At 42.4% G+C, this 16469-nt stretch overlaps 1 protein-coding gene across 2 annotated transcripts; it reads left to right on the forward strand.

The window, feature by feature from the left end:
- Positions 1–16088, forward strand: chrd (chordin). 2 transcript variants are annotated; one of them, XM_085479174.1, is made up of 21 exons: positions 1–395; positions 2479–2582; positions 2707–2833; positions 5230–5376; positions 5484–5601; positions 5898–5985; positions 6894–7035; positions 7278–7415; positions 7527–7609; positions 9250–9397; positions 10529–10635; positions 10960–11239; positions 11331–11566; positions 11663–11776; positions 12424–12624; positions 12759–12852; positions 12973–13029; positions 13599–13702; positions 13931–14194; positions 14900–14993; positions 15213–16088. In XM_085479174.1, exons 1-21 carry the CDS (start codon positions 251–253, stop codon positions 15278–15280), a joined length of 2859 nt encoding a protein of 952 aa, XP_085335300.1. In that variant the 5' UTR covers positions 1–250; the 3' UTR covers positions 15281–16088. The 2 variants fall into 2 exon arrangements, with proteins under 2 accessions (XP_085335300.1, XP_085335301.1); XM_085479175.1 differs by lacking the exon at positions 1–395 and adding an exon at positions 839–997.
- The last annotated feature ends 381 nt before the right edge of the window (positions 16089–16469 follow it).

Raw genomic sequence — 16469 nt, forward strand, 5'->3', positions numbered from 1 at the left:
AATCAAACGAGACAAGGCGAAGAGACCGCTGGTACCGAGGAAAGACGGTGCAAGTACTGCCCTGCTCACGGAAAACTTTTTGTCTGGCCGAAACTCGGATGATTCTCAACAGCGGACGTTCACATCTAACGACAAAGGACGTTTTGTTATAAGGAGGAAACGTTTTATTCCCTCTCATTACTGTAATTCCCGGTTTAAAGGAGCCGGTTTCTCGGAAGTTTTTGAAGGGAGTCCTTTGCGGAGGTTTGTGATGCTGCTTCCCTGCGCACTCCACTCCTTGCTTTGCGCGCTGAGCTGCGCGTGGTGGCTGCACGGAGGAGCGGCCTCACGGCTCAAGTCTCCCTCTCTGCCCATCCAGCCCGAGAGAGAACCGCTGCCCTTCAAAGGAACATCAGGTATGTTGTTTTTGGAAACGTAAGAAAAGCCACGTAAGAAAAGCGGTGTTGCAGAATTGAGCTGGCAGCTGGAGTATACTCGTTTTTTTTTTATACCAGCAATAGCTATAAAAATGGCCGCACGCTTTGAAAGCCTCTGAAGAAGTTGGCTACCTAAGCTGCATTTGTTAGCATCAGTTTCAGGCTTCCAAATCAGATAACCCCTGCTGTGTAAACAGTTTGTGACCCAGGGGGCAGCACTGAGCAGCAGCTAATTAACAATTTAAAAGTTTTGTTTGTTTTAAAACTTTTGTTATTAATTATTTCTTTTTTTATATGAAGAATGTATTTAAAAAATGTGCATAATTTGATATAAAATTACTTACTGTTAAAATGTCTATTTTTCCGTGAGTTGTTTCGTGGGTGTGGGGTTATGACCCCAGTTCACCCCTCTAGCTGTGCACGCGACAGCAGCGCCGATAGCGGAGCTAGCTAACATTTAAAGACCGTTAAATCTCGACATTTAAAAGTTAGCTTTTTCCGCTGCAGTAGTACACAGTCGTTTTTTTCTAGTTTCCTCTCCCGGTTCCAGGTTGCTTCATGTGTAAACCAGCGGCAAACATGTGAGTCATAACCGCAGTCGATGTCTTTTATTCATATGTGAAAGCCCCTTCGTACATAAGCTCGCCGCGGTTTTTATAAGGTAACTACTCTGGAGCACAGAGCAGCGGGAACTCCACGTTAACCACCCCGTTATAACGTGTAATTTCATGTTGGAAACTCAAATCAATCGACTTTCCATTACAACCGCTGGCTCCTCGGAGCCTCCTCCTCTATTTGAGCGCAGCGCGGAGTGGCGAGGCTCTCTGTTTGGCTCTCCCTTTAACTCGACTGGACTGTTTAAAGTGTGCAGTAACTTTAATGAAAGAATAATGCGAACCAGCTTGGTAGCCGTGAGCGGGGGAGAGCCATCAGCTCGAGTGAAGCTGGCCAGGGTAACATCAAGTTTGTGCGTGCACACACCACATACAGTCACCCTAACCAAAAATAATTATAATACTCCTGCGGTAACTCGGCGTGACAAACACTTAATTATGAGTGCAGCCTAGTAATAACAACACTGAAAGCTATTTTTATCCCCTGTAACATCAATATACAGCCCCGTCCCTACATATTAGGACATGGATGTGTATTTTATAGCCGTAGCTCTGCTCCAGCACACTGGGTTTAAAGTGAAAGGCTCACATGTTCTGCAAGAGTGTTGGAGTTCCTTCGCATCCACTTTGGGCAAAATATGGGAAGAGTTGCAGCCCATTGTTCACTTTCATTTCAAAGTAGACTGAACTCATCATGTACTGTAAAAATCCTTTTCACTAGAAGTTCAGTATACTGTATAATCTTTATAATATGCCCACTGAATTAATTAAGACGTGTGTGTGTTTCTGGGGAATCTGGGAATCTCTGATAAAAGTTTGAGTGGAACTTCTCTCTGGATCATTTAGGTCAGACAGGATGCAAAGCTCGAGTTCCAAAATTTGAGGCATCCAGGGAGTTTTGGTAGCTTCCAGCAAGTCTGGGCAGTGAGCTCATGTGTGGGATTTATTTGTTTTTAAGTATGCAAATGGCACTCGTGGTCTGGTATCTGTGGTTTGTCATAAAAATGAGTTAGTCTTTTTCTTGCTATTAAAGTGGAGTATTATCCTTATTTTTTAAGTTGTGTGTTTTTTATTTTTAAATGTTTTAATTTTTTATTACTAGAACTTACTAGAATAGCTTTGCATGATATTCCGTTCAATATAATCCTTATTTGCCTTATGCTCGGCCTTGAAAACATTGCCCATGTTTAATATGAGGTTCCACCACTTATAACAGAACATAGTAGGAAAACTCTAAATATCAGAAAGTCCAGCTTATCTTTTAAAATGTATTTTTTTTTAAGTTTTTTTGTTGTTGTTGTGTTCCCTAATTAATTTTGGCATATCTCAAAAAGAAAAACATTTTTTAAGCTTTTCTAATCAAGTTCTTTATTTTGGAAAGAGCCAAAGAAATGAGGTTGTAATCGCCTAATTTTTGCTGTGTGTAATCAACACCGTTTGCATTGCAGGATGCTCATTTGGAGGTCGCTTTTATTCCTTGGAGGACAAGTGGCACCCAGACCTGGGGGAGCCCTTTGGCATCATGCACTGTGTCCAGTGCCACTGTGAACCTGTAAGTTTTGGCTTAGTGTGATCTCACTCCACATGTTGTGTTTGACTTTTTTCCCCTGCAGTAAGCTGTAACTCCAGGTGAGCTGACTAATGTGTGTGTGTTTGTTTTTATTTTTCTCTGGCAGCAAAAGAGTCGCCGTGGTAAGGTGTCGGGAAAGGTAAACTGCAAAAACATAAAACAGGACTGTCCGGCCCTGGACTGCGACAATCCCGTCCAGCTGGCGGGTCACTGCTGCAAAACCTGTCTTCAAGGTAATCATCCTCTCAGCTCAAATGCTGCTCTCAGCTTTTGTAGATGTCAAGCCATTCTAGTAGTCCTAAACACACGAAAAACAGGCAGCTGAATAAACAAGCATGAACATTCTTAATTCAGTAAACAAACTGTATGTGGAGAGAGCAGTTGTTTCCCCCCTTTTGTCACAAGAGCAATTTTTTCAACTTTCTTTTTGTTTATTCCGTTCAACTTCTATTTCTTTCTTTTTCTTCTTCCTCTCTATAACTTTTCCTTGGTTGTTGTTGTTTTTCTTCCCTCCTTGGGTAAGCTTGTTCGCCGTCAGAACAGCTGCTGAATACAATGAGCGAGTCAATTGATTTTCCATTCAGCCGCATCAAATGGACATTTTCTCCAACCAGTCTCAGCTGAAAGCACCACCCACCTATTTAGCCTCATTCTCACATAGTCACTTACCTTGTCTGCACACTGCTGCGCACACAGTCTCACCCTATTAGGGAGTCAGAGCTGCTTTACACATGGTCACACACGCACGCACACACACAAAGGGTGGGCCTTCATGCTGCAGTGTTATTCTCCATGGGTGTTTTTCTCCATGGCATGTGTGGTAATGGAATGGAAAGTAAAGGTAAAACACTGTGGAGACACTGTGTGTTTATATATGTGTGTGCGTGTCTGTTGTGGTCAAGCTTTAAGGAAAAGGTTGAGTGTGTTTGTCTTAGCTTTGACAACCTTGCACCTGGTATATTTATGTAAGTGTTGGAAAATGGTGGGTGTATAAGTGTGTGTGTGAGCACCTGAGCATGTAGTATTACCAACTGGGGAGAAGTGAGAGTGATGCTGCCCAGAAGGGCTTCAGCGTGCCCAGTAGAGCAGTGGAATTATGAGATTGGAGATGAGTTTTAGGTGGTGTGTGTGTGTGTGTGTGTGTGTGTGTGTGTGTGTGTGTGTGTGTGTGTGTGTGTGTGTGTGTGTGAATCACACAGCAGACAGTCCAGTTGAGTTCCTCAGGGAAAAAAAGCCTTGGTGAAATAGCGTTTGAGTGAGTAAGAGGCAGTGTGTGGATTGCTTTCTCAAAGAACATATCAGAGAGGCTGTATTTGGCTGAATGAGCAGGGCTTTATGTGTCACTTTTTGTCTGTGTGTGTGTGTGCAAAGCAGCGAAGGCCACACATAGCATCAGGAGAGTTTGTGTGAAACAGCAGGTCATTGTTAGGATCGCATGCCAGTGTCGCTCCCAATTCTCCTTAAACTCCTCTGCTGCAAGAGACAACCTCGTGCTGAGAAACAAGAAATAAGTGGCGTCTGACGTCTTCTGCCTCATTTGTTTCCTCCCGTCTCTGCTCATTCTTCTGGAATTTCTACCTGCCATGATCAGCCTAGATTTGTCACTGTCCGATCCCTTTATCCACATGCTTCGCACTCCATCCATTCTTAAAACACAGCAGCCAGTGTTTTATTGTCATGTGTGAACCAGACTTTGGCACAATGTGTTTTCAAATGTTTGTCTTTATGCTGTTTATCTTGCCAGGTACTGACACTGTTTCAAAGGCAGATGCTGAAAGAAATCTCAGTACCATAAAAGTAGTTAATAGCAGTTGGGGTTTTTTCCAGAGTTTGATGACTTGGCTTCACTTATGCAAGAACTTGTGGCTCAAATAAGAGCTCTTTTACTCTGGCGTGCTGTGTGCAGTTCATATGACTTATCATCCTGAAGTATTTCACAAGTCAAAATAAAGACCTTAAGTTAATGTTTCTTATTCGTATTTAGTTGAGTTACACCACATGTTTATTTACATCATTTTCTTACTTTTGTATTTACTGAAGTGGGATAAGTCACACACTGTCCGATTTTGACACGTTGACTTTACTTAAAAATATGCAGACTCATTGCCTCCAAAAGAATATACCAATTATAGTATATCAAATAAAAAAAAACTTGATTTAACTTTTTTTTAAACTTTTGCACTCTTATTATACACAGGATTTATATTATGTGTTAAAAGACAAACATCTTATTTTTCTTCCCATGCATGTGTCCTATTCATGTGTTATTGGCTAACCCTTTAGAGTGTTCTTAGCCACACAAACAGTGGAAACCACATTACACATCCACAAGAAGACTAAACATAACCTAACTGAACTTATTCCCGTGAGAAAAAGTACAAATGAAATAAATGCAGGCAAAGAGTACAGATAACTTAATTCTACCTTCATTCTTCATTTAAACTTTTTTCAAATTTACATGCTTATATTATCATTGAAATTACACAAGGTCATTACTTACATTTGCAGTGTATAGCCAGTGTACATTTCAATACAGTAGTTTGGGAAACTGTCTATTTGCTTATACACTATTTGACAGTAATTTACAGATTCTTTTAGTGACTTTCAGTGTTTTTATTTTATTTTATAGGTGGTAAAAAACAGATTGACTCTGTGCTGAACTCCTTTGAATATTTCCCCCGAAAGAGCAAAGAGCGAGAGGAAGAACTCCACAAGTCATACAATGATAGATCCTACCTGAGCTCTGAGGACGTGGGGCCTGGGGAGAGCCGCACAGGTACATATGGAGCACCTGCTTACAAATAGACAGAATTGTCCTGAACACACATGACACAGAGCCTGAATAAAACACTACAGCTCATGAAACATTCTGTTGTGGTGCAGACTTTGTAGCAGTGCTGACAGGACTGAAGGACTCGTGGCTGCCCAGCTCCAGTGGAGTTGCCAGAGCTCGCTTTACTCTGACCAGAAGCAGCCTGACCTTTTCCATCACATACCAGAGGTGAGACTCTTTGCTTCTCTTCAGATGTCGTTCTGTTCTTTTTTTTAAAGATCAGGTACGCTAATATCAGTGCCTGTTGCTAACTATTCCAGCGCCTTTCCAGCTTATTCCAAACAAACCTCCTGTGTTAATATATTTTTATTTTTTGTAAAAACAAACTTTGTTTTTTGAGTAGCAGTCAGTATAATAGAATATAAAACTGGAATTGGTGAAAAAAAAAGATTTATTTTCAATAAATTAAAAGTTTGTCAACTTTTCTGCCTGCATTTCGCTTACATTTCCCTCTGGCTTTCCAGAATGGGCCATCCCACTAAGATTGTCTTCCTGGACTCAGATGGGACCCCTGCTTTCGAGTACAGAGTCCCCAAGGGAGACTCCGACATGGTAAGAATAGAAAATCATCTCCTCACATCCTGTTACATGTGCGTGAGTGCTCCTGGACAGAAAGGGAAACTAAGCACCGGTGTAATGAGCACTCACCCTGCCACTTCTTCACTCATAACTCACTCTGCAATAATAAACAATAAACACACTCGCTGACAGCCAAATACACATGCGGTGACACTTCTTCTCTGTTCCATTGCCCATTCTTAAACATGACAGAGTCAGCCTGATTGCGGTTAGCATCAACACGTGGCCGTTCAGGTTTTTAAGGTTAATAGCAGGCTAGCATTATCCAGATAAATCAGTAAACTGATATGTTGATGTAACAGTATTAAATGTGCATGCATGTCCATATGCTCCTCGAGGTCTGACTCTTGTCACTAAGCATCATTTCCCATCAAAACACACACATCTCCACTTTCCATTTCAGACCTGAACTGCCTGCTCAGTGAGGCAGGAGCCCCCTAAATGCAGGTCCCAGAAATTGGGCCTGTTATTATTTTTAGATAAATGGCAGCGTCAAGCGCCAGAGGACCTTAGAGAAAACACTCTGGCATGAGAAAAGGAAGGGGGTTTTGCTTAAGCAAAACTTTGGGGAAAGAGAGGATTTTTCACATGTTACATCACTGCTTAGCAGGGGGACAGAGAACATCGCTAATTAAAATGGAGATTACCACTGAACTCTTGAGTTATGAGGCACAGGCACAACGCCACATTTCTTCCCTCTGCTCTCAGGGAGAGGTTTTATGTTGAAGCTTTGCAGCCCAGGATTGAGAATACAATGGTTGGATGTATTCAACAGATGTGCCTGTGGTGTCTGATATGTGTTTTTGCCACATGCATGCTATCCTGAAGAAGTATAAAATGATTTCCATCTTTTAAGCACCTACCTGCTTCTGTGTGTGTAGATCTGTGGAGTATGGAAGAACGTGGCTGAGCCTCTACTGCGACAGCTGCAGTCTGAGCAGATGCACATCAGTATGTCCACGTCCACAGGCCAACGAGACGAAGTGGAGGGAAGGATCATCAAACACAGAGCACTGTTTGCTGGTGTGTATCCATGTGGGATGCTGTAGCTCTCTAATGGCTCATTTTTTTTTGAGACATGTGTACGCCTTTGTCTTTGTGTCACAGTACACAAGAAGCCCAATATTTACAAAGCAGCAGAGCCGTGTATATTTTCATGTAATCTTAAAAGGCTTCGCGTGGATTAATGTAGCTAAAATGTGCCGGCTTTGTTTACAAGTCCTGTAAGAGAATGCAGATCTAATGTGCACATGTGTTACATACAGAGACATTCAGTTCAATACTGACGTCAGAGGAAGAGAATTCAGCCATGGGAGGCATTGCTATGTTGACGCTGAGTGACACTGAGAACAACCTCCATTTCATCCTCATCCTGCAGGGCCTCATCCAACACAGAGATAGAGGTGAGAGGAAGGAGAAAGTTCACTTGAAATCTTTCTATAAATGTAGATGCATTAATATGAAAGTCAAGGAATGTAAAAGAGTGACACTGAGACAACTCTGTCTCTTCTCAGACCCCATTTTGGTGCCCATCCGAGTCCAACTGTTGTGCCGGCAGCACATCCTGAGAGAGATCCGAGCCAACATCACGTCTCATGTGAGTACCCAGCTTGGTGTAGCCACCATTTCACACCTCGCAACACTCCTTTTTAAGACTCACTTCTTCTTCATGTTTCTTCTGGGAAATTATTTAAAAATGTTATTTTTAAATAATGCATCCATCCGTAAGTGACAGGTAGTTACTGTGCATATTGAGGGGAAATTTTTAGTTTAATGTCACAGTTTCACAAAATATTTGGGTATTATGCTGAAAATTAAATGAAAAAGAACTGAATAAAATGCCAGATTTTGAAAAATGTTGACAGGTATTATATTTTGTACTCAAAAAGAGCCATAGATGTTCTTCAATCCATCACCAAGTAAAATAAGTGGGCACTTTGGGTAAAGTAAAATAGATGTATTTATATCTGAGACAGACTAAAAGTTAAAAGGTGACTGGGGGAGGAGCAGTGTTGTTTTCACTAAAAAACTTAGGACACAGAACATCCCACGCCTCCTTCTCTCAGAGATGGATGTGGTTTTGTCACCACATCCTAGTTATGTTGCCACTGCCGCTGCTCTGATCACAGAAAAGACAAGACTAAAAAAAAAAACTGGATGGAGAGGAAACTAGAGGGGAGAAAGTTAGCAAGTAGTTTTGCATGAGACAGATGTGAGACGTCTGGGAGACGAAAAGAGGGGAGGGTAGGAGGGAGGTAAAGAGGATGCACTGCGTACACACTCCTCACACATGTCAGTGGTTAGTGGTCTGCGGGGCTGAGATGGATGGAGGGAGGAGGAGGAGGAGTGATGAAAGGCGGGCCTGTTTTTAATTCTGCCAGGAATTGCGTGAAGGGCCGATGCACCTCTCTTTCTCTGAGAGACTGTCCATGAAAAATACACGCAAAACACACACTTTAACTATGAATTACATATCATACACTATTTCTAGCTGGGCAATGATGATGAAGATAATTGGCTTTATTTGTACAACACATTTCCTCGTCTCTCATAATTGTGTCCATTCACCCCCCCCACCCCCCGCCATTCCCACTCTGTTTTAGCCCCTCGCTGTGTGGATTTATGGTACATGTGTATTTATATTGAACTGCGGCCCCACAGGTCATAAAAGTAACATTTCTCCAACACTCGTGTGCATCTGTCCTATTAATCCAACATTTTTCAACGTCTTCTTGGAGACCGGTCAGCCTGCATTAAATCAAATTTCTCTCAGTATGAAACTTTTTAAGGCAATTCAAGCCATATTTTTTGCCTCAAGTTTTAAGTGTGCATGTATGAGTGGGGGCAATTTTAAATCTGTGTTCTTTCTGTAAGAAAGCCATTTGTGCCCTTGATGCGTTCTGACTTCGTGATTCCTTTCTGACTGCCCTATTTATTTTATCTTAAGCCAATTTCACTGTCTTTCGGCTTTTGTTTTTGCTCTCTGTGCTGCAGATCACATTTTAATTGTCCCAAAATGAAGAAACTTTTTTTATTTTAGCTGGAAACTGGTTTAAATAAGTTGAGGTTTCGTTACTCTGGTAACATGCCAGTGTTGAACCAACATCCTGTCAACAACATCCAAAAAGGCATAATGTGACATTTTTATTGCTAGCATTTGAAAAGGCATTTGTTTTAAGAGGAAAATGGTTTTATATTTATCCACATTTAACTTTTCGTACTTTTCAATGTGTGCAGGATCCGGACTTTGCAGAGGTGCTGACAGATCTGAAGAGTCGTGAGTTGTTCTGGTTATCTCGCGGTCAGCTAGAGATCGCTGTGGCCGCCGAGGGTCAGGATCCCAGGCAAATCTCAGGTTTCATCACAGGCAGAAAATCTTGTGATAGTAAGTATTTACTGCAATCGGTCCATCCTCGCCTACATGTCACCAGCAGTGTTAAGGCACCAGACAATGAGGCTGCTGAGAACATGTTTGTTGGTTTGCTGCTCGTCCATCTGTGGACTGTTTTTGTCATTCACCTCTATAAATACTTTTTTTCTGTCTGGGTTCTTTCAAGTATTATCGCTGGGGGAAAACCATGTTTACAGACCTTCTGTTTGACTTGGTGGCCCACCAAGACTGTTTGCGTGCGTGTGTGTGTGTGTGTGTGTGTGTGTGTGTGTGTGTGTGTGTGTGTGTGTGTGTGTGCGTGTGCGCGCGGGGAATGGCTGGAGGAATGTTGTGGACAGCTTAATCGTCTGAAACAGTTAAAGCATGCACACAGTCTTTCAGTGCAATGCATATTTGGACATTTCACATTAGCGTGAAACATTTATTGTAATACACAGACACATATGTATGAAGATGCTGGTTTGTAACATATTTACACTCACATAGTCACTCACACAGTTGCACTGCCAAGGTCACAGTCTGCAGGACGTGGGTTTCCCTGCCAGTGTTCCAGTCCTGTGATTAACAGCTTGATATTATGTCTGAAGAATTCAAACCCAATCCCCCCCTCCTTCTCACTTTTTCCCACTCTCATTCCCACTCTCTCTCCCTTCATTTCTCTATCCCATCATCTGCTGTCCTCTTTGGCATCTTTCCTCTTCTCTGGCTTCTTTCTGTCTGTGTCATTTTCAGACGTTTTTCTCAGCACTCTCCTCTCTTACTCATTCCCTTCTGTCCTCTCAGCCCACTCTTTTAAGCCTTCTGCATTCAGCCAAGGTTACCTCATTTTGAAGCTTAAATCTTGGGTGGGTTATTGTATGCATGTGTGTGTGTGTGTGCACGTGTGCTAACATATATGTATTTGGCCTGAGTGCCACACAAGCAGACACGCCTCCTGACTAGTTGTCCAATTTAATCTGCCCTCTCAATGACTCTTTTTCAGTAAATGGATAAAATCATGGGTATGTGGCTGTAATATTTTTTATTCTCAGAAAACTTGAATGTGACAGATTTTAGATAAGTAGTGTGAGCAGGAATGTGCTCTGAAGTGGACTTTTGATATGAATCTGTCTTTCTCTGGCTCAGCTATTCAGAGTGTGATGTCCAGCAGTGATGCATTGATCCCAGGGAAGACGGGAGGTGTGGGATCTGCTATCTTCAACCTCCATGATAATGGAACGCTGCAGTACCAGGTATGAGTCTGCTCACTTTTGCAGGGTTGTTGTTGTTCACAAATGTGTCTTGCAATACATATTTTGACTGGATTTGACTCAAATTTTATTTGAGTGTTGCAAGAGGTCCAGCTGCATTTCTGTCAAGGTACTTTAGTCAAAATAGGATTATTATTTCCATGTGGTTTAGTGTGACTCTGTTCTGGGGCCTCCCCACCCTGTATGTTTCCATGTATACATGGAAAGCATAAACACAGAGAGATCAGCAGTAACCCTCACCCTTAGAATAAAACAGGCAACACTGACAGTGATTAGACTTCAACCTTTCTCTCTCCTCTTCTTCAGGTTCAGGTCACAGGGCTCACCAGCGATGTTGTCAGCCTCACCATCGAGTTGAAGCCACGTAGGAGAAACAAGCGCTCCATCCTGTGCGATTTAACGCCAGAGTTCAGCAAGGCCACGGGGCAGGCGATAGGAAGCTGGAGCCGCCTGGAGGCCCGACACATGCACATGCTGCTGCAGAATGAGCTCTTCATCAATGTCGCAACAGCACACAGCCAGGAGGGGGAGCTGCGGGGGCAGATCAAGGCCCTCCCTTATAGTGGCCTAGAGGCACCTAGACATGGTATACATTGATTAAGGTTGTGAAATTAATGTAAAAAACCATGCCAATATGCATGCAAATATTCTGAACTGCTTCCTTCTTCTTCTTCCAGAGTTGCCCACCCCTCTAGCTGGCCACTTTGTGTCCCCACCAGTAAGAACAGGTGCTTCTGGCCATGCCTGGGTGTCAGTGGACAAATACTGCCACCTGCATTATGAGATACTTGTTGCAGGCCTCAGCCAATCTGACGACCTGACGGTGAACGCCCGCCTCCACGGACTGGCTGAGATCGGAGAGCTAGATGATAGCACCCACATGAGGCTGCTCACTGGCTTCTATGGCTCAAAGGTACATCAGTGTACACAATAAATGTGTCCTTACGCACATCAGTGTATTTGGAGTAAAGAAGGCCACTCAATGTTTTTGTCTTTTGGTCTCCTCAAGGCTCAGGGAGTGTTAAAGGACATCAGTGTTGAATTACTGAAACATCTGGACCAGGGAACAGCCTTCATCCAGGTCAGCACCAAGCTCAACCCGAGAGGAGAAATACGAGGACAGGTATGTACAACTTTGGCGTGCTCAATTTGTGGTTTGTTTTTATTTTGGATTTTTTTAAAACAGGCACTTCAATCTCAGGTCATATATAAAAGATGAACCACTAAGATTTTCACATTTAGAAGTGTAATTTTGGATGTGTGCAAACGGGAGCTTCTTTTAGCAATCTAAAGAAGCCTTGTATTTGTGAGGTTGCGTGATTGCCCACTTAGTGCCTACTAGCCTACACAAAACAACACACTTTCACAGCCATAGCCCACAGCTGCTTGCAAAGCTAGCTGCAGCATTGCAGGTGTAGTTGTTGAACAATATGTTGTTTAACAGTTGAACTAAGAAGAGTGATCTCTCTCACACACTTGGAACAGAAGTATCCAGCTGTTTTAATAGGAAACAGGTCCAACACATAAACAGCCATCTGCTCAGGAGCACAAAAATGCTCCATTTAAGAACAATTAACTATAGATGACTTGACACCGGTTTTTAGTCAGCTGTGTCCAACATCACTCTTGCTCTAACCTTGCTTTCTCCTGTTTTCTTTTTTTTTCCATCTTTCTTGTTATTTCTCCCCCTCCCCCTTCTTCTTTTTCTTTCATGGCCTCCATGTCCATCTGTCGCTTCCTTTCTTTTCCTCACACATTCCCTCTCACCAGGTCCACGTGCCAAACAACTGCGAGTTTGGGACCAGGAGCGAGGCAGAGGAGGAGGAGGAGGAGGAGTTGGAAGACTTTCTGTCAAAGGACCCCGAGGAGCTAAAAAAAGACCCCCATACCTGCTTCTTTGAGAACCAGCACTACCCTCATGGTTCCAGCTGGACGCCCAACTATGACAAGTGTTTCTCCTGCATCTGCCAGGTTAACACCAGAAACACAAAAAAATGTTTTTTTGATGTTTAAATGAATCATTTTAATAGAATGTTAAAACATTTAAAAAGCAGGTCATGTAAAATTCACGTCCGTGTCAAATCTTTGTGGGCTTTTTTCTGTAGAAGCGAACAGTGATCTGTGATCCAGTCATCTGCCCGGCGTTGACCTGCTCCAGAACCATTAAACCGGAGGGCAAATGCTGCCCCATCTGTGATGGTGAGTTAGCCCGTTTTTAGTTCAGCATCAGGTTTCATACTGCTTTTTGTGGATCTATTTTATTCCCACAGCAATCATAAAGCTTCAAACTAATTCCTCCATTTCCTTTTTCCTGTACAGAGACGAAGGAGCTCAAAGACGTGAAAGTTCCAGAGAGGGTTGATGAACATCCTGAAGGTAGGGACCACTTCTTCTGTCTATAACTCAGCTCTTCTTTCTTTCTCATTCTTTAAAAGGGACCTTTTTTTTGCTCGTTTCCATCTCCTATAATTTTTTCTTAATCTTTACTTCAGTACTTCTGCGTGAGTTGAAAGAATACTGGGCCTTGACAAAGCTCCTCGGATTATTTGCTGAGTGAAAGTCATTTTAGCTCTGTTCCTCCTCTTTTTTTCAGTCAGCTTTTTTTCTGATTGGCTGCCCCTCATAAAAGAGATTAGAGCAACAGGTGGGTGGGGATTCTGCAGTTTTTGCCAGAGCTATGTGCCAGAGATGATCACATTAAGATCATATTGAGGATATCTGCTCTTACTAAACCAAAAATCAGACCAAAATGATCATTTAAAGGCTCTTGTACGTACACGAGTGTAAAAGATAAACTACCATAACAGCATATGTAAAAAATAAAACGTGTAACAGGTCTTCTTTCATTTTTATTTTGCCTTTATTTCTGCATGTCTCGGTGCTGCATTTTTTTCCTTCAGGGATTTTCTTACTGACTGTCCTCAGTAACCCTTTCTCTCTGTCAGGTTGTTACTTCGAAGGAGACCAGAAGATGCATGCCCCTGGGACCACATGGCACCCCTTTGTTCCTCCTTTTGGCTACATTAAATGTGCCGTGTGCAGTTGCAAGGTAAATACATATCAATAAATCCCCTCACATCTGGCTGGCTTTACTTTCTGGCTCTTAATGGGTCATTTGTTTTGTATTAGAGTCCAAAGAAAGTGAAGCCTTAATACATTTCTCATCAGTTCTTTCTTGGGATATGTCCAAACTATTTATGTGGAAAAAGCAACAAGTCAGCTGCTGAAGTTAAAAATTGCTGCTGACCTCCTGCTGTTGGCTGTGTTTTATCCATAGGGATCTACAGGAGAGGTTCACTGTGAGAAGGTGACATGTCCAATGCTGACCTGCAGTCACCCAGTGAGACGTCACCCCACCGACTGCTGCAAGGTGTGCCCCCAGGAGGAGAGGACCACTGCAGCCCTGGAGCACAGTGACATGATGCAAGCAGACAGCCCCAGATACTGCAAATTTGGCAAGAACTACTACCACAACAGCGACAGCTGGCATCCCTGGGTGCCACTCTTTGGGGAGATGAAGTGCATCAACTGCTGGTGTGATGTAAGTAAATATGACACAAGAGGAAATTCTCTTACTTTACCAAAATGTTACTTTTATATTATTAATGGTTTTTCTGATACTTAATGGATGATAGATGATATTTTCATTATATAACTAAGGAAATGAATCATAGTTTCCAGAGAGTTCAGACTAAATGTATTCAAGATAACCGAATACAAGATCTGATAAGGAACTGAAGCCAGTAATGTGAATGTGCTGTGTGTGTGTGTGTGTGTGTGTGTGTGTGTGTGTGTGTGTGTGTGTGTGTGTGTGCGTGTGTGTGCGTGTGTTGAGTCATCCCCCAGTTTTGCTGTTCAGTATTTAAAGTACCTCTCAGCTCTCTGTATTGGTTAATCTGTTTGGTCAACTCTCACTATTTTCAACATCCTCATTTCCAGCTCCAGTGGGCAACAGCTGGTTTCAGTTAAGATCTCTAATAAAAACTTTGTATCCTACGTACTCATTCTAGCTTATGGAGTTAGTTAACTCTGTTAGCTAGAGTGGGTAGTGAAAATAGTGCTTAGTAGCTGAAAAGCCAGATAATCTGAAAAAATTATCAAAAAGGAGACCCAATTAATGCATTTATTCAGTGTTGAGTTTACAGCTAGAAAATACAGCAGGTATATCTAATGTTATCAGAGGAAACAAACAACCTTTACTGCCACATGTTGCTTATTTTCACAAATCCTTCCTTTTTCTCCACAGCATGGTGTGACCAAGTGTCAGAGGAAACAATGTCCACTACTGACTTGCTCCAACATCACCCGCACAGAGGGCTCCTGCTGCCCCGAATGTCTCGGTAAGCACACTCTCTTGACCTTTTGAAAGGTCGCTTTATATGTAATAAAACATCTGTGATGAGTGTAAATAGCTATTAATTACATGTAAACATCTGCACTGAAAGAATTTGCTTCTCGCTGGGTAACGTTGTACTTGGAAGCTGTTTCTGCACAGTGTTAGTGTAAAAGCACAACTTCCTGTTTCGTGGGTGCTCAGCACATTTTGCTTTTATCTATAGATGACAAAGAAGAAGATGACATGGTGATGAAGGCTCCAGACAAAAGACAAACCTGGAGACACCACTGATCCCTGAGCCTCCCTTATTCGTCCAAGATGGACAAAAAGCCAGAGCTGCTCTCTGAGGTCTTCCTTCCTCCCTCCCTCCCCTCCCCTGACACCCACCCTGTATCAGCTTCAGGATTGTAACGAGGCAACGTGGACACAGCGGGCCTGTAAAATGGAATAAAAGACTCAATAAGTGAAGGAATGTAAACTGCGGAGACGACCCACCAGCATTTACTTATATGCTGCCTTCATTTTCGTGCCTTGATCATGTGTTGGATTTTTAATTGTAATTTTTTTGGAAGCAGCTCAACAAAAAATGGACAAATGGTGTAAACAGATAACGCTGTTCAGTGTTCAGAAATCCAGCTGGACTTTTAAATGTTGGTAATATTGAGAGAGCTAGTTGTATTTGACTGACAGAGCTTCTTTGTGAAGCACAGCTTAAATCAGTGTGAATGTGTGCGCGTGCAAGTGTTTCCTTTTTTTTACCTGTAAAGAATATAAATAATAAGCAATACAAGATGTACAAGACAGTGAAGTTGGCAGGGTTTGAAAACTCTCTGCCACAGTCTGCTGCTTTCATTGTTGTGGTTCCACCCGCTGTCGCTCACGTACGGATCAGTGCTGCTCGACAGCAAGAGGTCTGAAACACCTCCAGTCGATCTCAGCGCTTCTCTGCTCTGCTCTGGTTATTCTTCTTCCTGTTTTGAATTTCAGTCAGATCTCATGATGCCCGTTGTCTTTGTTGTTTATGAATATGAAGCTTGTTTACATTTTGTATTTATTGAACAGTGTGAAAAAAAATAAAAAAAGATGTTTGTTGGTAGAAGCGGGCTGATAATCCCTCTGGTTTTTCATCATTTATACATCGTCATTTAAGGTCGGCAGGATTTTTATGCTGCTTTCCTCTCTGAGTTTCCCGGCACGTTCCTCTCCCACAGTGTTGGAGCTGTGGAGTGGGAGTGACAGACATGAGTGATTTGACTTCATCCTTAGATTTTGCTTTCTCTTTCTCCTCTGACCTCCCATTTCTGTCATTTAATTTCCTGTTTCTCATATTCCCTTTTATATTTTTCCTTTTGCTCCATCGGTTCTTTCTTTTTTCCTTCCCCTGGTTGTTTTCCACATCACTCACCACATGTGCTGTGTAATGTTTTGTCCCATACGTACCTCACAATAAAAAAGACACAGGCAGAGCGCAGACAGACCG

This window comes from Copadichromis virginalis, linkage group LG14 (genome assembly GCF_057382275.1).
Source record: "Copadichromis virginalis isolate Kocher_CV1m ecotype Utaka linkage group LG14, C_Virginalis_male_GT1.1, whole genome shotgun sequence".
Lineage (NCBI taxonomy): Eukaryota > Metazoa > Chordata > Actinopteri > Cichliformes > Cichlidae > Copadichromis > Copadichromis virginalis.

Excerpts from the sequence above, each read along its gene's own strand:
- chrd (XM_085479174.1), top strand. The coding sequence starts at position 251 with ATGCTGCTTCCCTGCGCACTCCACTCCTTGCTTTGCGCGCTGAGCTGC. Across the intron at positions 5,377-5,483 it reads GCCTGGGGAGAGCCGCACAG|ACTTTGTAGCAGTGCTGACA; the intron begins GTACATATGGAG and ends GTTGTGGTGCAG. Across the intron at positions 11,567-11,662 it reads CTGGCTTCTATGGCTCAAAG|GCTCAGGGAGTGTTAAAGGA; the intron begins GTACATCAGTGT and ends GGTCTCCTCAAG.